The following is a 24,695-nucleotide window of genomic DNA, read 5'->3' as shown; positions in this document are numbered from 1 at the left end:
GGTTCATTTTACTCCAATAGTTGTCACTTTCAAACAAGAAATAAAACGAAAAAAAAATCAAAGGGGAATTTAGTTTTATTTCAAAATCAAGGCTACTCGCGTCTGGCCAGTCAGAGCACGTTTAACTAGGACTGCAGCGCCCTAGAGTGCCATGGAGGGGACGGGAACGTGAGTTTTTTCACGTTTTATGCAAGATACGTTTTTTTCTTGAATTTCATTCATAGAAGTCAAAATAAATTTTGTTTAGCCTTTTATCTGTTTATCTTTTCTCTCTTTTGAAATAAATGACCATATCGTCCGCATCCGTTTGCGTCCTGACGTCGAGGCGCCATTGCGTCATGATGTCATCATGTCAACTTGCAGTTTCGTGCATGTCGTGTTTTTGTGCACATATTTTCCGTAACCTCGATTGTCTGGCCACCAATTCAGGCCTGAAGTCAGCTGGGATAGGCTCCAGCACCCCCCACGACTCTAGTGAGCTTAAAGCGGTTCAGAAAATGAGCTGAGATGAGCTTGCTGCCTTGAGGGACTGACCATGCTGCTGTAGCACACAAAGGTGTTTTTCCCCTGATTATTGACTTATTCTCTGCTGACCCATACACCGCCTTTTCAACCTGATTAAGCCAGGACTGACACATGCTGTCGATCATTTTGTCTGCCTCATCAATAATCTGTGACAAACGATACAATAAGTTACAACAAAGTATTTACAAAAAATAGAACAGAAATTTAGTTTGAGAATGTTAAAAATCTCACAAGAAACCGAAGGTGATCCAGACAGAAGCCTGGATTCTTGTTAATATGATCAACAAGTCGACCGGGTGTAGCCACAACAATATCAGCTAAACTCTGTCTCATCCCTCCTCTGAAACCATAAGAAAAGAAAAAAAAACAATGGCTGCGTTGCATTTTTTCTTATTACGAAGTCAGAACAATCTGCATAAGTGTAGAAGTGTACTGGGTTGTAAATCAAAAGACATTCCTTTATTACGGCAACATCACCTTTGCTCAGAGAGGGAAGCTCGCTCTGCAGCAAATGACTTCTGGCCTGCCACCATGACCACTCTCAGGGTAGTTCCCTCAGCATATGATGTAAAAACCTTGCAAACCTACATTTAAAACAAGAAAAAGCAGCTTACAGTATTTAAAATGAAATAAAATAGAAATTAGTCTACCCAAATCGAAATTTGTAATTTTTAGAAATATTTCTCCCTCCCAACCCTCCCTTCCTCAACAACCCTCCCTCCCTCCAAATATATACATATATATATATACAGTGGTACCTCGACATACGACCACCCCGACATACGACCATTTCGAGATACGAGTAAAATTTTGAGCAAATAATTATCTCTAGATACGAGACTAATTTCAAGATACGAGAAAGCCAGGTAGCTAAGACATGAGAGGCTGTTTATGATTTTGCCGCATCTCTTTCGTGTATAACAGATATCTACGCGCACTGATGGAGCGTTGCATTTTTTTCAGTGTTTTTCCGTCAATACGGAGTGATCGCTAATACGAGGAGTATATATCACTTCTCGTTCGCTGCTCATAAGAACATCAGGGACACTGGGTCTCTCCCCGCAACTCCCTCGTGTAATGTCTCTGGTCGCAACTCTCTCTTTGTAATGTCTCTGCGAGCACTGGGCGGAGCGTTGCATTTTTTCAGGTTTTTTTCCCCATTAGCGGAGCGATCGCTAATACAAGACTACTTGTCGTTGTCAAGTGGTCGTGCGTTATCCTATTGTGAGGACATTTGTGTGCATCATTTTCGGAATATTTTGAAGGGAATACAAAAGCAAAAAGCCCATCGATAGTGAAAGTCAGGGTGGAGGCGGGGCAAACAGCCAACCCGGCCGGGAGCAAAAAGGTATCAAACTTGAATACAAAATTAGAATTAAGTTTAGTGTAAGGTTAGATTAAACTTATTTTTGAGTGTGTCTGCATCGTAATCCAAATTCATTTAAATTTGTTTATGTAATGAAACGAGCGTGTTGCCGTGCAAAAAGCACCCCCCCTCTCCGCCCCCCCTCTCTCTATCCGTCTCTCTCTCTCTTCCCCCTTCGAAATCCGTATAATTTTAGTACTATTAAACACATTTTAGTAATATTAAACCACTAGTTATGTGTTACTTTGTAAATAGATGGCGAATTAGAAGAAAACATTTTTTCCAATCCAATATCCTGTTTTTGGTGTTTTTTCAGAGGTTTGGAACGAATTAACGCCCCCCCCCCCTCCTCTCTCTGTCCGTCTCTCTCTCTCTCCCCCCTTCGAAATCCATATAATTTCAGTACTATCAAACACATTTTAGTAATATTAAACCACTAGTTATGTGTTACTTTGATAATAGATGGCGAATTAGAAGAGATAAAACATTTTTTCCAATCCAATATCCTGTTTTTGGTGTTTTTTCAGAGGATTGGAACAAATTAATTTGTTTTTAGTTCATTTCAATGGGAAACGTTCGTTCGAGTTACGAGAATATCGACATACGAGCTCAGTCCCGGAGTGAATTAAGCTCGTATCTCGAGGTACCACTGTATATGTGTACGTGTACGTGTACGTGTGCGTGTGCGTGTGCGTGTGCGTGTGCGTGTACGTGTACGTGTACGTGTACGTGTACGTGTACGTGTACGTGTACGTGTACGTGTACGTGTACGTGTACGTGTACGTGTACGTGTACGTGTACGTGTACGTGTACGTGTACGTGTACGTGTACGTGTACGTGTACGTGTACGTGTACGTGTACGTGTACGTGTACGTGTACGTGTACGTGTACGTGTACGTGTACGTGTACGTGTACGTGTACGTGTACGTGTACATATACGCACACGCACACACACATACACACATATATATATATATATATATATATATATATATATATATATATATATATATATATATATATATATATATATATATATATATATATATATATATATATATATATATATATATATATATATATATATATATATATATATATATATATTGAAGACTGGGACGTCTTTTGATCGTGTTTTGTTACAGATAGATCATTGCAGTGAAGCATGGGTGCCCCCAAACTGACCCCGCTGAACACACATATCATTGCAGTGAAGCATGGGGCTTTATATTGCTTTCGTTTGGTGACACGTGTTCCCTTTAATGGATGCGTGCACAGCCACTGGTGACATGCGCGAGCGGAGTGTTACGGACACAGCTGGAGGATCACAGGAGAAGGCAGAGCCCTAGGGACCGCCGTGGACCATTCAGCATCATACATGTAATCAGTTGATACATTATTCATGTATGTAATATAAAACTGGGCAACTTGTTTTGGATGTGTTCTTTTTTTACCCAGAGCTCTGCATTGGATCAGCTCTGTATTGGATTTATATATTAGGAATAAATATTCTGTGGAGTAGCCCAGCGTGTGTGTGTGTATGTATATGTATATGTATGTGTATATATATATATATGTATATATATGTATATATATGTATATATATATATATATATATATATATAAATATAAATAAATATAAATATAAATATAAATATAAATATATATATATATATATATATATATATATATATATATATATGTATGTATATACAGTTGTGGTCAAAGGTTTACATACACTTGTGAAGAACATAATGCCATGGCTCTCTTGAGTTTCCAGTTATTTCTACAACTCTGATTTTTCTCTGATAGTGATTGGAACAGATACTTCTTTGTCACAAAAACATTCATGTAGTTTGGTTCTTTTAGGACTTTATTATGGGTGAACAGAAAAAAGTGATCAAATCTGCTGGGTCAAAAATATATATACAGCAGCGCTAATATTTGGTAACATGTCCCTTGGCCATTTTCACTTCAATTAGGTGCTTTTGGTAGCCATCCACAAGCTTCTGGCAAGCTTCTGGTTGAATCTTTGACCACTCCTCTTGATAGAATTGGTGCAGTTCAGTTAAATTTGATGTCTTTCTGACATGGACTTGTTTTTTCAGCATTGTCCACAAGTTCTCAATGGGGTTTAAGTCAGGACTTTGGGAAGGCCATTCGAAAACCTTAATTCTAGCCTGATTTAGCCATTCCATTACCACTTTTGATGACTGTTTGGGTCATTGTCCTGTTGGAACACCCAACTGCGCCCAAGACCCAATCTTCGGGCTGAAGACTTTAGGTTATCTTGAAGAATTTGAAGGTAATCCTCCTTCTTCATTATCCAATTTACTCTCTGTAAAGCACCAGTTCCTTTGGCAGCTAAACAGCCCCACAGCATAATACTACCACCACCGTGCTTGACGGCAGGCATGGTGTACTTGGGGTTAAAGGCCTCACCTTTTCTCCTCCATATTTCTGGGGATTGTGGCCAAACAGCTCGATTTTTGTTTCGTCTGACCACAGAACTTTCCTCTAGAAGGTCTTATCTTTGTCCATGTGATCAACTGCAAACTTCAATCGAGCCTTAAGGTGCCGCTTTGGGAGCAAGGGCTTCCTTCTTGCACGGCAGCCTCTCAGTCCATGGAGTTGCAAAACACGCTTGACTGTGGACACTGACACCTGTGTTCCAGCAGCTTTTAATTATTGGCAGATCTGCTTTTTGGTGATTCTCAGTTGAATCTTCACCCTCCTGACCAATTTTCTCTCAGCAGCAGGTGATAGCTTGCGTTTTCTTCCTGATCGTGGCAGTGACAAAACAGTGCCATGCACTTTATACTTACAATTGTTTGCACTGTTGCTCTTGGGAACTGCAGCTGCTTTGAAATGGCTCCAAGTGACTTCCCTGACTTGTTCAAGTCAAGGATTCGCTTATTCAGATCCATGCTGAGCTCCTTTGACTTTCCCATTGTAGCGTTTGTGGGCGTTTGCATCCAATGAGCCCTATTTAAATGGCCTCAGAGAAGTCACCAGCTGTAGTCACTCATAATCACTCACAAGAAGTTAAGAGGCCATGCTATGAAGCTCATTTCACTGACACAACTTTCTAAGTCACCAAAATGCCTAATTCATGTTGCTGTATGTATATTTTTGACCCAGCAGATTTGATCACTTTTTCTGTTAACCCATAATAGTCATAAAAGAACCAAACTTCATGAATGTTTTTTGTGACAAAGAAGTATCTGTTCCAAACACTATCAGAGAAAAATCTGAGTTGTAGAAATAACTAGAAACTCAAGAGAGCCATGACATTATGTTCTTCACAAGTGTATGTCAACTTTTGACCACAACTGTATGTATATATGTATATACCGTATTTTCACGCCTATAAGGCGCGCATACAAGTCAAAAAAATTCTCCAAAATTGACAGGGCGCCTTATAATGCAGAGCGCCCTTTGTGAGCGCCGAGCGCCACCAAGTGGCGCCGAGCGGGAGCGCTCGCGGGGGCGCCGAGCGGCTGGCGAAAGCGCTGGCTACCGGAAGCAGCTTATTTCCGGGTTCCGGTGCGCAGTGACTGCTGGGAAATATAGTTCTTCCTCGCTACACCCACATGCTAAAAACATGTTTTAAAAAGGCAACGGAAGCAAAACTGAGTTTGGTTGTACTTTATTTAGACATTTTACAATTTACTCAAGCCATCATCACCTTCAAATCCCTCAAACTCCTCATCTTCTGTGTCAGAATTAAACAATTACCCAAACGAGCCTTCCAAATAGCAGCCCCCCCTCTCTTCGTTATCAGAGTCACCGTAATTTCCATGTGGCTTCTTAGAAATTATGCCGGCTTTGGCAAAAGCTTGAACAACCGTGCAAGCAGACACGTTCGCCCAGGCGGCAACGATCCATTGACAAATCGTTGCGTAAGAAGCCCGGCGCTGCCTGCCACTTTTCGTGAAGCTGTGTTCGCCAGCGATCATCCACTGCTCCCACGCCGCTCGTAACTTTGATTTGAAAGCCCGGTTGATGCCGATGTCCAGCGGCTGTAATTCTTTGGTCAAGCCTCCGGCAATTACGGCAAGCTCCGAGTTATTATATATAATATATATACATAGTTCACAGTCTAGCTTTGAATGGTCTGTTGATGCCAACATTTAGCGGCAGGATTTCTTTTGTAAATACAGCCGAAATGACGGCCAGCACCAAATTAGTGTGGTCGCCGAACTATGTATATATATTATATATAATAACTCGGAGCTCGCCGTCATTGCCGGAGGCTTAAGAACTACAACCGCGGGACCCAGCGTTTTGGAAGACTCATTTGGGCAATTGTTAATTCGGACAAAGAAAATTAGGACTTTGATGGATTTGTGGGTGATGATGACGTGAGTAAGTTGTAAAATGTCTAAATAAAGTACAACCGAACTCAGTTTTGCTTCCGTTGCCTGTTTTTAGCGTGTGGGTGTAGCGAGGACGAACTATATTTCCCAGCAGTCACTGCGCACCGGAACCCGGAAATAGGCTGCTTCCAGTAGCCAGCGCTATTACGTTTCGATATTCATTCTATAATATATAATATATATGAGTCTAATGAAATGATGCGTGCTTTGTGTGTCTAAAATACAGAAATAGCACTCGTTACTGACACTGCGGCGTAAGAAACGATGCGCCAAATAGGCGTGAAAATACGGTATGTATATATATGTATATACAGTGGTACCTCGTCACACGACCGCTCGTCATACAATATTCTCGTCTTACGACGGAAATTTCGATCGAATAATTCGCCCGTCATGCGATCAAAATTTTGTGATGCGACCAAGCCAGGTGGCCATGGCACTGTCTTTTTTGCATATCTTTCGTGTATAACAATACGTATCTACGAGCACCGAATGAGTTATTCAGACCAGGAAACACACAACGCGCATGCGCGGGGAAAAGAGGGCTTTCTGGGTAATGAAGTATACTCGTGCACACAACGCCGACAGGCAATGGCACTCTTTTTCAGAATAAAACTTTACCCACAATCAATACGTGGGTAAGCTCAGCTGCTGCATTTCCTGTTATTTTTATCTAATACGAGGAGTATTATATTACTTCTCGTTCGCTGCTCATAAAAAACATCAGGGGCACTGGCTCCCAACTCCCCGCAATAACATCCCCGGTAGCAACTCTATCATAGGCGCCGTTCAAAGCGGATGCGAACACAGATGCTACAAGCTAAAATGGAGCCGCTAGCCAGCGCCCCCAAGCTCCCATGAGCAGCGGAGCGATCGCTGATAAAAGGCTGCTGCTCGTTGGCAAGTGGTCGTGCGTTATCCGATTGTGAGGACATTTGTGTGCATCATTTTCGGAATATTTTGAAGGGAATAGTACAACACAAACAGCCCATCGATAGCGAACGTGAGGGTGGAGTGTTTGTTCCGTTTACGAGTGCGATGTGTGGAGAAAAAAAAAACGAAGGCCCCCGCCCCTTTTGTGCCCCTCTCACCTCGGCGAAATCCGGCCAATTTTAGTTAGATTAAACACATTTTATTTCTATTAAACCACTAGTTATGTGTTACTTTGTTAATAGATGGCGAATTAGAAGAAATAAAACATGTTTTACACGAGTGGGTCGTTGCCGTGGATAAAGTCCCCCCCCAACAACACCCCCGGGCTCCGTGTGTGTCTTCGCTTTCCCCTCCGCGAAATGCGTCTAATTTTACTTCTATTAAACACATTTTATTACTATTAAACCACTCGTTATTTATTACTTTGTCAATATATGGCGAATTAGAAGAAATAAAACATTTTTTCCAATCCAATATCCTGTTCTTGGTGTTTTTTCAGAGGGCTGGAACGAATTAATTTGTTTTCCATTCATTTCAATGGGAAACGTCCGCTCGAGTTACGAGAACCTCGTCATACGATCTCAGTCTCGGAACGGATTACGATCGTATGTCGAGGTACCACTGTATGTATATATGTGTGGTGTGTATGTGTATGTGCATATGTGTATATGTATGTATATATGTATATGTATATATATATATATATATGTATATATATATATCAGTGGCGGGCCGTCAGGGCCTTCAAGGCCTTCTCTGCTGGCCTAAGAAATATCTGAATCATATATTATATTTTGTCCATCAATACTTATTAAATTCCAAATTTTCTGTTAGCTTCCTTTCATTGCTTTTCCCCCTGGTTACACTGCTTACAGATGTGTGTTTTCATATTGAAGAATTTAAACAATCACATTTCAGCCATTATTTGTTGCCAGGGTCAGAAATCTGCCTCAAAGCCTTCACAATGAGTTCTGCGGGCTCTGCTGCTTTAAACAAGCGTCGATAAGACTGTTGCTTTAACCCAGGGGTCTCAAACTCGCGGCCCGCGGGCCTACTGCGGCCCCCGGGACGATAATTTGCGGCCCACAGTCCTCCGCTGCTCTCAGCATAGAACTGAATGAGGCACTATGATCCGTGACCGGATGATTCGCCTAAAGACGTTTCGCCGACGGACGTTTGACAGACTGACAGGTCGGAGAATGGACGTTCCGCCGAACGGAGGTTTCGCCGAAACGGGATTTGCGCGCTCGCCCCGCCCCCGGATCGTGTGTGTACAAGTTTTTCAACCTCGGCCCACGGGCCATATACGGCCCGTTAGGATTTTTAATCCGGCCCGCCGAGTAGGTAAATCATATCCCTACGGTCATCGGAGGGATTTCTCCGCGGGAACAGTGCTTCGTGGACGGATTTTAATGACACATACTGTGTTTCATTATCGAGCTCCATATATTTCCCGAGTTTGAGCACTTTAAAAATCGGCGGGGGTTCCCCTCCGAGCCTATCCGAGAATAGTGCACCCTGAGCAGACTGGGTTGGACGACACCCCGCTGAATTTCTGCAGCTCCAGAATTTTTTCAAATTTGATCCCCACACACGTGAGGGGGTTTTCACCGAGCACAGTGCTCTGTGGGCGGACAGGGGTGACACATGCCCCGCTGGAATCCTGAGCTCCATATATTTCCCGAGTTTGAGCACTTGATCCAAGATCCAAGATGGCGGCGCGCACTGACGCAGCGGCTTTATGCTCTCCAGTTCGGTGTCGTTCGTTATCCTACAGTCGCCAGGATTTAATCACTATCGGAAGGATATGCGATACATCTGATTTCACAACAAACTCTCCGGGATCTCCGTGGATAGCCAGCCCACTCAAAGGACGTCGAAGGTGGCGAAGAGACAGAAAGCAGAAGCGTGGATGCCGAGCGGGCCTTGCTGCTAAGCTGAAACAACAACCACACCGAGCACCGCTTCCTAGTATCTTTTTGACCAACGCCCGATCCATCACCCACAAAATGGATGAGTTGGAACTTCGAATTGCTACCAACAGCTTTGTTAGGAACTGTAATATTATTCTCATCACAGAAACGTGGCTACACCTGCATATCCCCGACGCTGCGGTATTGCTAGCTAGCCGAACGCTTTTTCGGAACGATCGTTCAAAAGAATTTACAGGCAAAAGCAAAGGAGGACTGTGCACGTTTATACATAATGAATGGTGTTGTGACAGTAGGATCATTGACACTCACTGTTCCCCGGATTTAGAGTTATTGGCAATACGGTGTAGGCCCTATTATTTACCGAGAGAGCTAACGGTCGTCATAGTAACGGCTATCTATATACCTCCGAATGCTAACGTTAACACGGCACTTAACCTCCTGCTAACGGCTGTAAACAAACAACAGCTTGACCACCCCGATGGAGTTTTTATTGTCGCTGGTGAATTCAACAAGGCGTGTTTAAAGACTGTTTTACCTAAGTTTATTCAATACGTAAATTGTAATACTAGAGGAGACAAAACTCTTGACCATGTCTATTCTAACATCAAACATGCTTATAAAGCCACTTCACTCCCTCACCTAGCTGGATCAGATCACCTCTGCCTATCTCTCACCCCCGCTTACACTCCACTCCGGAGGCAAACAACGCCACAAATAAAGATAATAAAAACTTGGCCCGAGGACGCACTTTCTCAGCTGCAGGACTGTTTTTCCCGCACCAACTGGGAACTTTTTGTACACGACAACCTCCACGACTACACAGACTCTGTACTTTCTTACATAAAAAACTGCATTGACAACATCACTATAAATAAACGAATACGGGTTTTTCCTAACCAAAAACCCTGGATGACCAAGGAGACACAGGCATTCATCAAATGGCGTAACACCGCTTTCAGATCAGGGGACAAGATGAAATATAGAGCTGCCAGAGCAGAGCTGAAAAGAGGCATTAAAAAGGCCAAGGCAGCATATACTAAGGAAATTGAGGAGCACTTCACAGAAAATAACCCAAAGAAGATGTGGCAAGGAATACGACATATTACCAACTACAATAACAATAATATGTCTGTTAACGCAGATGCCTCACTAGCGGAGGAATTGAACAGTTTCTTTGCCCGCTTTGAGACTGATAAATCAGACCCAGTCTCAACACCCCCACCACCACCCTGCAGCAATACACTGACGTCCCGGGAACAGGAAGTGAGACTGGTAATGCGGTCTGTGAACACCAGGAAGGCTGCTGGCCAGACGGAGTACCTGGGAAGGTGCTCAAAGTCTGTGCTGACCAGCTGGCTGGAGTCTTCACAAAAATTTTCAATTGTTCCCTGCAACAATCCATCATTCCATCCTGTCTGAAATCTGCCACCATTATCCCTGTCCCCAAAAAGCCAACCATTGACAGCATGAATGATTATAGGCCTGTTGCACTCACGCCTGTGATCATGAAGTGCTTTGAAAAGTTGGTAGCCCGCCATATCAGGAATACAATCCCTCCCTCAATTGACCCTCACCAGTTTGCTTATAGAGCAAACAGGTCCACTGAGGATGCTATTGCTGTTGTTCTACATACAGCACTGAGCCACCTGGAACACCATGGGAATTATGTGAGGATGCTCTTCATTGACTATAGCTCAGCCTTCAACACCATTAAACCGGACATTCTGACTGACAAACTCTCCCACCTTGGACTATCCTCTTCAATCTGCTGCTGGATAAAGAACTTCTTGACCAACCGACCACAAACTGTTAGACTTGGTCCCCACCTCTCTTCCTCCATTACACTGAGCAATGGCTCCCCTCAAGGCTGTGTACTGAGTCCTCTTCTGTACTCCCTGTACACATACGACTGTACACCCACCCACAAGTCAAACGCCATTATCAAATTCGCTGACGACACCACTGTGGTCGGACTCATCTCAGGAGGGGATGAGTCAGCCTACAGAGATGAGGACAACAAACTGTCTTCGTGGTGCTCTGTGAACAATCTCACACTGAACACCACGAAAACTAAAGAAATAATCCTGGACTTTCGCAAACACGGCACAGATCTGGCCCCACTCCTCATAAATGGAGTATGTGTAGACAGGGTCCAGTCCTTTAAATTCCTGGGGGTCCACGTCATGGATAAGATCTCATGGTCTACAAACATCACGGCAGTAGTGAAGAAGGCTCAGAAACGACTCCATTTCCTCAGGGTACTTAGGAAGAACAACTTGGGCACCAAGCTTCTGATAACCTTCTATGGAACCACTGTAGAGAGCGTCCTGGCGTACGCTGGAAGCACAGCGGCAGACAAAAAGGCCATGCAGAAAGTGATTAACACTTCCCAGAGGATTGTCGGCTGCTCTCTGCCCTCACTGGAAGACATTGCCAGCCCTCGTTACCTCAGCAGAGCCAGGAACATCATAGGGGACCCATACCACCTTGGTCACAATCTGTTCCAGCTGCTGCCCTCTGGCAGGCGCTATAGGTCCCACAAAGTACGGACAAATAGGCTTAAGGACAGTTTTTCCCCACATCCATCAGAACTCTAAATTTGCGGTAACACAACACACATTCCCTTCTGAGGTAATATGAAAAGATGTTTGGGTGGTGATCTGCCTCCTACTAGCTGACTGAAGGTAAGTGAAAGACAGCGAGAGGTAAGTGACCTGTATCCATAACACCAGAATGCCAAATTACAAGTCCGTAACTATCCCTTATTTAGGTCTTTTGCCGAGTAAACGCAGCTTATGGAGAAGCACTACCAATTTCGTCATACGCAGTTTCTGGGTGTGATGACAAGTAGGCTTTTTGTTGTTGATGATGACGACAGGGCCTATGTCCGATTATTATTATTATTTAAATATCGGCGGGGGTTCCCCCCGAGCCTATCCGAGAATAGTTTACCGTGAGCGGACTGGGTTGGACGACGCCCCGCTGAATTTCTGCAGCTCCAGAAATTTTTCTAATTTGAGCCCCACACACATTGGAGGGGTTTTTCACCGAGCACAGTGCTCTGCGGGCGGACAGGGGTGACACATGCCCCGCTGGAATGCTGAGCACCATAATTATTTTCTAAGTGTGAGCACCACACACATCGGCGTTTTTTTTTTCCCCGAGCGTATCCGAGGATAGTGACACATGAGCGGATTGGGTTGGCTGATGCCCCGCTGAAATCCTGAGCGCCATAATTTTTTTGTGAGCACCACACACGTTAACGGTGTTTTCCCCATGGCTTATCCGAGGATAGTGACACATGGGCGGATATGGGTTGCTGAAGCCCCGCTGAAGTCTCGAACTCCTTTTTTTTTCTAAGTATGAGCACCACACACATCAACGGTGTTTTCCCCTGTGCCTATCTGACATTTGATGTCGCAAATACAAATACAGTGGTACCTCGTCATACGACCGCTCGTCATACAAAATGCTCGTCTCACGAGGGAAATTTCGATCGAATAATTCGCCCGTGATGCGGTCAAAATTTCGTGATGCGACCAAGCCAGGTGGCCATGGCATTTTTTTTTGCATCTCTTTTGTGTATAAAATCTTTCTACGAGCATTGGGCGGACTTTGCATTTCCATACCCGTTTTTCCCCACACTTTGGTCTACATTTACATACCAGGTAAACAACAATGGATCGGCAGAGTTTTGCAAAGAAAAGATCTGGAATATATGTACACTCGGTAATCAGACACGGGGAAGCGGCAAGTTCCAAACAACTCTTGATGCGTTCGTTTTGAAGGCTCCGGCGGAACGTCGGGGTGGGGCCAACCCGTTACAAAGGTAAAAAAGATTAAAACTAAATTAGAATTCAGTTTTGTGTGAAGTTACATTAAACGTTGAGTGTCTGTATGTATTAATCCAAGTTAATTTAAATTTGTTTGTTCGTTTACAAGTGCCGTGGATAAAGTCAGCCCCGAAAAGCCCCCCGCCCTCCGCGTGTGACGTTCCCTTCCCCTCCGCGAAATGCGTCTAATTTTACTTCTATTAAACACATTTTATTACTATTAAACCACTCGTTATTTATTACTTTGTCAATACATGGCGAATTAGAAGAAATAAAACATGTTTTACACGAGTGCGGCGTTGCCGTGGATAAAGTCAGCCCCGAACAGCCGCCCCCTCCGCCTCCGTGTGTGACGTTCCCTTCCCCTCCGCGAAATGAGTCTAATTTTACTTCTATTAAACACATTTTATTACTATTAAACCACTCGTTATTTATTACTTTGCCAATACATGGCGAATTAGAAGAAATAAAACATGTTTTACACGAGTGCGGCGTTGCCGTGGATAAAGAAAGTCCCCCCGAACAGCCCCCCCGCCTCCGTGTATGCCGCTGTTTATACCCTCCGCGAAATGTGTCTAATTTTAGTCCGATTAAACACATTATTACTATCAAACCACTCGTTATTTACTACTTTGTCAATATATGGCGAATTATAAGAAATACAACATTTTTTCCAATCCAATATCCTGTTTTTGGTGTTTTTTTTCAGAGAGTTGGAACGAATTAGTTTGTTTCCCATTCATTTCAATGGGAAACTTCCGCTCGAGTTACGAGAATCTCGTCATACGAGCTCAGTCCCGGAACGAATTAAGCTCGTATCTCGAGGTACCACTGTATTAGTATTTGTATTTAATCATTGAACGCTGTTTTCGGCTGGATTTGACCGAATTTGAGAGCATTTTGAGCCGTTTGGCCAATGGACGTATATAGACGTTTTTTTCGCCTCCATCGCGACATCATCGCGACATTTTACCGAGGAATTCACTTCCCTGGGCTCGGTTCTAATGTCCAAAGAGCTCCAGTATTTGCATTTAATCATTAAACGCTGTTTTCAGCTGGATTTGACCGAATTTGAGAGCATTTTGAGCCGTTTGGCGAATGGACGTTTTTTTCGCCTCCATCGCGACATCATCGCGACATTTTACCGAGGAATTCACTTCCCTGGGCTCGGTTCTAATGTCCAAAGAGCTTCAGCATTTGTATTGTATTCTAAAATTATGGTGATCAGGATTCCAGCGGGGCATGTGTCACCCCTGTCCGCCCACAGAGCACTGTGCTCGGTGAAAAACCCCTCACATGTGTGTGGGGATCAAATTTGAAAAAATTCTGGAGCTGCAGAAATTCAGCGGGGTGTCGTCCAACCCAGTCCGCTCACGGTGCACTATTCTCGGATAGGCTCGGAGGGGAACCCCCGCCGATTTTTAAAGTGCTCAAACTCGGGAAATATATGGAGCTCGATAATGAAACTCAGCATGTGTCATTAAAATCCGCCCACGAAGCACTGTTCCCGGGGAGAAACCCCTCCGATGACCATAGGGATATGATTTACCTACTCGGTGGGCCGGATTAAAAATCATAACGGGCCGTATATGGCCCGCGGGCCGAGGTTGAAAAACTTGTACACACACGATCCGGGGGCGGGGCGAGCGCGCGAATCCCGTTTCGGCGAAACCTCCGTTCGGCGGAACGTCCATTCGGCGACCTGTCCGTCTGTCAAACGTCCATCGGCGAAACGTCTTTAGGCGAATCATCCGAGTACCGCTATGATCCGTGATCCAGCCTGTGTCTGTAGCCATCTCCGCGAGTGAAACTGAAACTTAACAGTAAGTGCGTTAACATGATACTTGAGAATTTCGGAGAACTGCCGTAATCCAATACGAAAGGAGAGCGAAAGTGCGCATGCGCCACAGACCCGCGCGACTGAAAGTTAAAGTTCAACCCGAGACTCATTCCAAGTGGAAAAACATATTACAGAGCCCCAGAGATGTCTCTTTCAAAGCCTGCCGTGAAGAGAAAGGTCGGTGATGAGCACAGACAGTTTCAAGAAAAGTGGGGAGTGCAATATTTCTTTGTTGAGCAGAGGCACCCGCACCCCGACGCGTCTCATTTGCACTGAAAAAGTTGCGGTGCACAAGGAATTTGCAATTTGAAACGTCATTATACTACGAGACATGCTGAGGAGTACGGAAAATACCAGGGAGATGAGAGAGCCAACCAGGTTGCCAGTCTTAAAACACGTCTTCTGAGGCAACAGGATTTCTTCAAGAAGGCTACCAAAGACAGTAATGCAGCAGTCGAAGCTAGCTACGCCGTTTCTGAGTTGATTGCTAAAGCAGGAAAGCCATTCACAGAAGGTGAATTTATCAAAAAGTGCATATTACAGGCTGCACATATTGTCTGTCCAGAAAAGAAAAGTCAGTTCAACCACATCAGCCTTTCTGCCAACACCGTGGCAGAGCGCATTTCTGACCTGTCAAGTGACATTTATGATCAACTGTGTGAGAAAGCACAATGTTTCAGTGTATATTCAGTGGCTCTTGATGAGACCACAGACATCACAGACAATGCCCAGCTTGCAATATATGTCCGTGGTGTCGATGACAATTTTGAAGTGATGGAGGAGTTGCTCACAGTAATTCCAATGCATGGCCAGACCACCGCTAAGGAAATATTTCACCAGCTGTGTGATGCCATTGAGAATGCCGGTTTGCCATGGAAGAGCTTTGTTGGAATAACAACCGATGGAGCCCCATCAATGACAGGGAGGGAAAATGGACTGGTAGCACTTGTTAAAAAAACTGGAAGAGGGTATGGAGGAGGCCATAGCTCTGCACTGCATTATCAATCAGCAGGCCCTTTGTAGCAGATGCCTCAAGTTTGACAATGTGATGTCTGTCGTTGTGAAATGCATCAACCAAATCAGATCCAGGGGCTTAAAGCTCAGAAGGTTCTGTGCTTTTTTAGAGGAAATGGGAGTCAGAATATGGGGATGTGCTCTACTTCACTGAGGTAGGTTGGCTCAGCAGGGGAAACGTGTTGAAGAGATTTTTTGAGTTGAGAGCAGAAGTAAAAGACTTCATGGAGATAGACGGGGTTGCTGTTCCTGTGCTAAGTGATCCCAAATGGCTCATGGACTTAGCTTTTCTTGTAGATATCACACGTGAGCTTAATGTACTGAACAAGAAGCTACAAGGCCAGGGGCAACTTGTCAGTGCTGCCTATGACAACGTGAGAGCATTCTGCACTAAACTTGTGTTATGGAAAGCCCAGCTCTCTCAGACAAACCTTTGCCATTTCCCAGCATGCAAGGCTCTCGTGGATTAAGGCACACCATTCAGTGGTGAGAAGTATGTTGAGGCCATTTCGAAGCTACAGGAGGAATTTGATCACAGATTTGCAGACTTCAAGACACACAAAGCCACATTTCAAATTTTTGCGGACGCCTTCTCCTTTGATGTGCAAGATGCCCCTCCTGAGCTTCATTGACCTGCAGTGCAACTCTGCACTCAAAGCCAAGTTCAGGGAGGTGAGTGGAGAAGCAGACAAGCTTGGGCAATTTTTGAGAGAGTTGACCCCTAGCTTCTCTGAACTTTCCCGAATGTTCAAGCGGACCATGTGCCTTTTTGGGAGCACAGACTTGTGTGAGAAGCTCTTCTCCACCTTGAACTTCAATAAGTCCAAGTACAGGTCCAGACTTACTGATGAGCATCTTCAAGCTGAATATTTCATGTTCAATGTTCCATTCAAGTTCAGAAAGTTAAAGGTTAAAGAGCTGTTAATACAGACATTTGAAACGGAATAAAAATAATTAGTTTTCTCTACTTGGCCAGCCAGTGTATATCTACTGTATGCTCATTTTTATTTTTTTATTACTGATTGATTTATTTTTTATTCATCTTTAAGTTAATTTATTTAATTCATTATATTTTGTTAAAAAATAAAGATATTTGATAACGTTGGAATGTTTTATCAGCGCTTTTCTTGTGGAAATCCTGATGTGGCCCAGTCTCACCCAGACTCTGCCTCTAGCGGCCTCCAGGTAAATTGAGTTTGAGACCCCTGCTTTAACCAATCAGATTTCGAGTTGGCACCACCACAATGTATTGTCGCGGGCGTAGGGATACGTCATTGCCTTGTCGCAGGCGGAGGGATACGTCATTGCTTTCACCAACTATGATTAGCTACCAAACTGTATCTGAAGCTAGCTGCACAAGCAAATATATTGTTGTGTTGATTTTAAGCCATTTTCAAGACGGACTATGCCAGAAATACGACAGGACAGGCTCGACTTTCAGCATTAGCTTCGATGGCGATAGAAAAGAAGGAAGAAAGAAAGGAGGATGGATATTGTGTACAGTTAAAAATGATTTTTGGTGAGTAAAATGTGGCTATATTCCTAAATAATATTTCAATTGTGGGCCCGGTTCTGATATCTGAAAAGCTCCAGTGTTTGTATTTAATCACTAAATGCTGCTAGGAAGTGGATTTTACTTCATTTTAGTGCAATTTTTGCCATTTCGCCATTGACGTCCATCGCTGTCTTTTCCCATGGAAATCACCTCCCTGGCCCGGTTGTAATGTCTGAAAAGCTCCAGTATTTGTATTTAATCAATAAATGCTGCTAGGAAGTGGATTTTACCCCATTTTAGTGCAATTTGTGCCGTTTTGCGTATGGACGTATATGGACGCATCGACCTTCATCGCTGTCGTTTTCCCGGGGAAATGATACTCCGGGCCTGGTTCTGATGTCTAAAAAGCTCCAGTATTTCTATTTAATCAATAAATGCTGTTTTCGGCTGGATTTTACCCCATTTTCGGGCAATGTTTGCCGGTACGCCATTGACGTTCATCGCTGTCTTTTCCCGGGAAAATGACCCCCCTGGCCCGGTTGTAATGTCTGAAAAGCTCCAGTATTTGTATTTAATCATTAAATGCTGCTAGGCATTTTTGTGCATTGATTTATTGATTATTTTTTATGTGTCAAGCTGTAGCTGCAGTAGAGGTTTTATAGCCATAAAATAGTTTTTGAGGGTTGTATTGAATCGTTGAAGGCGCTACGATAAAATGCACGGACCGCCACTGATATATATATATATATATATACATATACATATACATATACATATACATATACATATACATATATATATATATATACATACATACACATGCGCACGCATGCACGCACTTCTAATTTCTCGTATTAATTTACACAATAGATGAAATATAGACAAATTCTCAAAGCATAAAGTAAAATCAATGTGCCATGCAATTTTGAGTAAAAAAAAGACCTGCTGAGCGAGCTCTTTGGTCGGTAACAAAGCCAAGGCGCGGATTTCACACACAGCCCTCTTCATTAGCACCTAATGGAAGAAAACATAGTCAGTTAGGTCGCAGGTCAAATTAAATGGAAGATAGTGGTCTTACTTAAAGTATATCCTCATCAGCCAACAAACTCTTTCAACATTACTTACCGTATTTTCACGACTATAAGGCACACTTAAAAGTCTTAAATTTTCTCCAAAATAGACAGGGCGCCTTATAATCCAGTGCGCTTTATATATGGACAAATACTAAAATTGTTATCACGATAAAATAAAATAAATCAGTCAATAGGGTACACCATCCTCTACAGCTCTCACAACTACAGCAAGCAGCACCCGACTCTACTATTTTTCCCGTAGAAAAAGTACTGCGCAGTGACTGCTGGGATATAGTGGTACCTCGACATACGAGCGTAATCCGTTCCGAGACTGAGATCGTATGACGAGGTTCTCGTACCTCGAGCGGACGTTTCCCATTGAAATGAATGGAAAAAAAATTAATTCGTTCCAGCCCTTTGAAAAAACACAAAAAATAGGATATTGGATTGGAAAAATGTTTTATTTCTTCTAATTCCCCATCTATTAACAAAGTAACACATAACTAGTGGTTTAATAGAAATAAAGTGTTTAATCTAACTAAAATTGGGCGGATTTCGCCGAGGGGAGAGGGGCACAAAAGGGGCGGGGGGGCATCGGTTTTTTTTCCACACGACACACTCGTAAACAGAACAAACACTCCACCCTTACGTTCGCTATCGATGGGCTGTTTGCTGTCGTACTATTCCCTTCAAAATATTCCGAAAATGATGCACACAAATGTCCTCACAATCGGATAACGCACGACCACTTGCCAACGAGCAGAGTCTTTTATCAGCGATCGCCCCGTTGCTCATGGGAGCTTCGGGGGCGCTGGCTAGCGGCTCCTTTTAGCTTGTAGCATCTGTTTCTCATCCCCTAGAACGGCGCCTATGATAGAGTTGCTACCGGGGATGCTGTTGCGAGCACGAGTATACTTCATTACCCAGAAAGCCCTCTTTTCCCTGCGCATGTGTGTTGTGCGTTTCCTGGTCTGAATAGCTCATCCGGTGCTCGTAAATATTGTTATACACGAAAGATATGCAAAAAAAATGCCATGGCAACCTCGCTTGGTCGCATCACGAAATTTTGACCGCATCACGGGCGAATTATTCGATCGAAATTTCCCCCGTAAGACGAGCATTTTGTATGACGAGCGGTCGTATGACGAAGTACCACTGTATAGTTCTTTTGTCAATACACCCAGTATGAAGGCGATACACACTAATTTGGTGCTCGCCGTCATCCCGACTGGATTTACAAAAGAAATCCTGCCGCTAGATGTTGGCGTCAACAGAGCATTCAAAGCTAGACTGCAAACTATATATATATTATATATGGATGAATATCGAACCGCAATAGCGCTAGCAACTAAAATACATCATAGGCGGCGTTCAAAGCGGCTGCTAGTTGCAGTGGCTCCCTATACCCTCACTCGTATTCTGTGTTTTTAGGGCTTTTTAGAGCTTTTTTATCCTTTATTTTTACATTTTATTGTTACTTTGCTTTATATATTATATTCCAAACTTTAATGTTTTAGAACTTTACTTTCAAGACTCTACTCCGAGACTCAAGTTGTGCGAGAGGCAGTCTTTGAGCTATTAGTTTAGTTTATCTTTGGGAATTCTGGACATTATATTTTGACCCACTCAGCCATGCCTCCGCTGTCTTACACAAAGGATCAGCTGTTAGCGCTATGCAACACCTGGATTCCCCTGGACCTGGACCTCCCCGCGGAGTTAAAGAGGAAGAGAAGAGGATGCAGAGCTGGACGAAAATGTCAGGAGAGAAAGCGACGCTTCAGAACCAGCATTCCATCTATTATTATGGGGAACGTAATATCTCTCCCCAATAAGATGGAAGAGCTAACGGCGCTTACCAAACAACAATGACAATATCAGAAAATCTGCATTATGTGCTTCACGGAGACCTGGCTGAACGACCTAATTCCGGACTCTTTCGTCTCCTTGGATGGTTTTCAGCTGGTGAGGGCGGACAGAGATGCTGAGGAGAGCGGTAGGAAGAAAGGTGGGGGACTAGCTGTTTTTATTAATAGTAGATGGTGCAGCCCCGGGCATATTACTGTGATGGAGCAACTCTGCACTCGAGATATCGAGCTAGTAGCTGTTAGCATCAGGCCGTTTTACATCCCCGGGAGTTCTCGCACGTTATCGTAATAACTGCGTATATACGTCCCTCAGCCGATGCGGCAGTCGCCCGCGAGCTGCTTCACGACACTGTGTCCCGGCTGCAAACGTCACACCCCCAGTCTCTCCTTCTTATCTCTGGTGATTTTAACCATGCTCCCTTGGCTTCTACTCTCCCCACCTTCACTCAGTATGTGAAGTGCCACGCCAGGGAACAAAAAACTCTGGACCTGCTGTATGCCAACACAAAGGAGGCATACAGCTCAGTCCCCCTCCCCCACTGGGCCGCTCAGACCACAACCTGGTCCATCTGATCCCCACCTACATCCCTATGGTGAGGAAAATAAAACCTACCACGAGGATCATACAAAGATGGACCGAGGAGACCAGCATGGTACTGAGAGACTGTTTTGAGACCACTGACTGGAGGTGCTGTGCAATTCACATGGTAAAGACATTGACAGCTTGACCCACTGCATCACAGATTATATTAACTTCTGTGTTGAGAACATTGTGCCCGCCAAGAAGGTCCGTTGTTTCTCCAACAGTACGCCGTGGGTCACAAGGGATCTAAGAGCCCTCCTGAACAAGAAAAGGGCTTTTAGGTCTGGGGAGAAAGAGAGTCCGAAAATGGTCCAGAAGGAGCTGAAGAGAGAGATAAGGAAGGGAAAGACCATCTACAGGAGGAAGCTGGAGAACCAACTCCAGAGAGGCAACACCAAAGAGGTCTGGAGGAGCTTGAGGACCATTTCGGGCCATGGAGGCAACAGTGAGAGAAACCCGGAGTCCGGCGGCAGGGAGTGGGCCAATGAACTGAATCAGTTCTTTAACAGATTCAGTCCTGCGCCCACTCCCCTGACCCCCCAGACCAGAAGCAACGCTCCCCCCTCGTTCTCCTCCTCCTCCTCTTCCTCCCCATCTTCCACCGGTCTCTGCATTACTGTCGATCAGGTGATAAAACAGCTAAAGAAGATCGAGGCAAGGAAGGCTACCGGTCCAGACGGCCTCAGCTCCAGACTACTGAGAGAGTGTGCGGATCAGCTTGGTAAAGTGATTCTGCATATTTTCAACCTCAGCCTCAGTCTGCAGAAGGTCCCCACCTTGTGGAAAACTTCCTGTGTGGTCCCAGTTCCTGAGACTGCGTACCCCAGGGAGCCAAACCACTTCAGGCCGGTAGCATTAACCTCTCACCTGATCAAGACATTGGAGAGAATCATCCTCAATCACCTCATCCCCCTGATGAATGCAGAACTGCCCTCTGCAGTTCGCCTATCGTCCAGGCATTGGTGTGGAAGATGCTACCACCTACCTGATGCACAGGTCTCTTTCACACCTGGAGAACGCGGGAAGCACGCTGAGAATGATGTTTTTTGACCTCTCCAGTGCGTTCAACACCATTCAGCCGGTCCTACTGACAGGAAAACTGGAAGAGGCTGGAGTAAGGAACCACCTAGCCGCATGGATCATCGACTTCCTCACTGACAGACCACAATATGTGAGACTCCAGGACTGTACGTCTGATGTGGTAGCTTGCAGCACGGGGGCCCCACAAGGCACAGTGCTCTCTCCACTCCTCTTCTCCCTCTACACATCGGACTTTAAACATAATACAGACACCTGCCACCTCCAGAAGTTCTCTGACGACACCGCTATTGTTGGACGAGTGACGGACGGGAACGACCTGGAGTACAGGGGAGTCATCAAAGCCTTTGTTGACTGGTGTAGGCAAAACCACCTCTACATCAACACCAGTAAGACAAAGGAAATGGTCATCGATTTTCGGAGGAATCCTCAACAGACCACTCAGGTGAACATCCAGGGTACAGACATTGAAATCGTGGAGAATTTTAAGTACCTGGGTGTTCACCTCAACAACAAACTAGATTGGTCCACAAACATAGATGCCCTGTACAAAAGGGGCCAGAGCCGCCTCTACCTACTGAGGAGTCTACGGTCCTTTGGAGTGTGCAGGACACTGCTGAGGACTTTCTACGACACTGTGGTGGCATCTACAGTGTTTTATGCAGTGCTCTGTTGGGGATGCGGGAGCACGGAGAGGGACAGGAACAGGCTGAATAAGCTGGTCAGGAGGGCCAGCTCTGTTCTGGGCTGTCCTCTGGACTCTGTGGAGGAAGTGGGAGAGCGGAGAATGCTGACCAGGATGATGTCCATCATGGACAGCACCTCCCACCCCCTGCATGAGTCTGTGGAGTCCCTCCGAAGCTCCTTTAGCAATAGACTGCGGCACCCTCATTGCAGGAAGGAGCGCTTCCGCAGATCCTTCCTCCCATCAGCTGTCAGGCTCTTTAACAAAAAAATGGCTGAGTGTTAAGACCTACCATATGCATGCATGTACATTTATGTGTATGTATGTATATATGTGCTAAGCAACACGCTTATTTATTTATAAATTTATTCATGTATTTATTTATTAACTTACTTATTACCTATCTATTTATGTCTAAAATGCCTTTCCTCTTCCTGCATCCTCACCCTCTTGCTACTGTGACAACGAAATTTTCCGAATACGGGATGAATAAAGTTATCCAATCCAATCCAAACTACGGCAAGCAGCCCCAGACTATTTCCGGTGCGCAGTGACTGCTGGGATATATAGTTCTTTTGTCAATACACCCAGTATGACGGCGAACACACTAATTTGGTGCTAACCGTCATTTCGGCTGTATTTACAAAAGAAATCCTGCCACTAGATGTTGGCGTCAACAGAGCATTCAAAGCTAGACTGGGAACTATATGTACATACATATATATACATACATATATATACACATACATATATATACACATACATATATACATATATTTATATATATATACATATATACATATATACATATATACATATATACATATATACATATATACATATATATATATATATATATATATATATATATACACACACACACACATATATACACACACATATATATAAACATATATATATATAATATGGATGAATATCAAACCGCAACATGAGATTATGGCTACGTGAGGCGTATGTCAAGCGACTGGATGGCTTTTTTCACGGCTCGCGGTCACTTTTGATTTGACAATTGTTCACAGAAAATGAGGACTTTGATGAATTTGTGGGTGATGATGACGTGAGTACATTGTAAAATGGCTAAATAAAGTACCGTATTTTCACGCCTATAAGGCGCGCATAAAAGTCAAAAAAAGTCAAAAAATTTCTCCAAAATAGACAGGGCGCCTTATAATGCAGAGCACCCTTTGTGAGCGCCAAGCGCCACCAAGCGGCAAAGAGCGGGAGCGCTCGCGGGGGCGCCGAGCGGCTGGCGATAGCGCTGGCTACCGGAAGCAGTTTATTTCCGGGTTCCGGTGCGCAGTGACTGCTGGGAAATATAGTTCTTCCTCGCTACACCCACATGCTAAAAACATGTTTTAAAAAGGCAACGGAAGCAAAACTGAGTTTGGTTGTACTTTATTTAGACATTTTACAATTTACTCAAGTCATCATCACCTTCAAATGCCTCAAACTCCTCATCTTCTGTGTCAGAATTAAACAATTGCCCGAACGAGCCTTCCAAATAGCCGGGTCCCCCCCTCTCTTCATTTTCAGTGTCACCGTTATTTCCATGTGGCTCCTTAGAAATTATGCCGGCTTTGGCAAAAGCTTGAACAACCGTGCAAGCAGACACGTTCGCCCAGGCGGCAACGATCCATTGACAAATCGTAGCGTAAGAAGCCCGGCGCTGCCTGCCACTTTTCGTGAAGCTGTGTTCGCCAGCGATCATCAACTGCTCCCACGCCGCTCGTAACTTTGATTTGAAAGCCCGGTTGATGCCGATGTCCAGCGGCTGTAATTCTTTGGTCAAGCCTCCGGGAACTCTGAGTATACGTCACGTAACCAGTCTCGGCGGCGCTCGTGACGTATATGACGGCTCGCCGTCTGTTTTGATTTCCGACTCCATGCGTGCTTACGTAACGTATACTCAGAGTTCCCGGAGGCTTGACCACGCTGAAGTCGCAATTGCATGTTGTGCAATTTGCAAATGTCGGTCCTTTTTGAGATGGCTTCAACATGGGATATTTCGTCGAATACAAACAAATAAAGTTCTGCGAGTGTCTGGGTTTCTGATTAGAAGTTTCATCCAAATTGCCATCCATTTTGCGCTTATCCCGAGCAGGCATATTGAT

General features: G+C 44.3%; 1 protein-coding gene across 5 annotated transcripts in view; it reads right to left on the bottom strand.

The window, feature by feature from the left end:
- The window catches only part of ddx51 (DEAD (Asp-Glu-Ala-Asp) box polypeptide 51), an 87,584-nt gene that overhangs the window by 39,767 nt on the left and 23,122 nt on the right, over positions 1-24,695 (bottom strand). For 4 of the 5 annotated variants that reach the window (XR_013303935.1, XM_077613659.1, XM_077613662.1 and 1 more), the window contains exons 6-9: positions 18,262-18,333; positions 1,003-1,109; positions 757-865; positions 535-671 (exon numbers count right to left, since the gene is read on the bottom strand). Coding sequence is in view for 4 of the 5 variants with exons in the window: in XM_077613659.1 (XP_077469785.1) it covers positions 535-671; positions 757-865; positions 1,003-1,109; positions 18,262-18,333 (425 nt within the window). In the remaining variant the exon portion in view is untranslated. The remainder of the gene's footprint in view (positions 1-534; positions 672-756; positions 866-1,002; positions 1,110-18,261; positions 18,334-24,695) is intronic. The other variant, XM_077613663.1, reaches the window with a different exon arrangement.

The sequence above is a fragment of the Stigmatopora argus genome, chromosome 11 (genome assembly GCF_051989625.1).
Source record: "Stigmatopora argus isolate UIUO_Sarg chromosome 11, RoL_Sarg_1.0, whole genome shotgun sequence".
In the NCBI taxonomy this organism is placed as follows: Eukaryota; Metazoa; Chordata; class Actinopteri; order Syngnathiformes; family Syngnathidae; genus Stigmatopora; species Stigmatopora argus.
The sequence above is the reverse complement of the archived record's forward strand: the minus strand, read 5'-3'. Positions and strand labels throughout refer to the sequence as shown.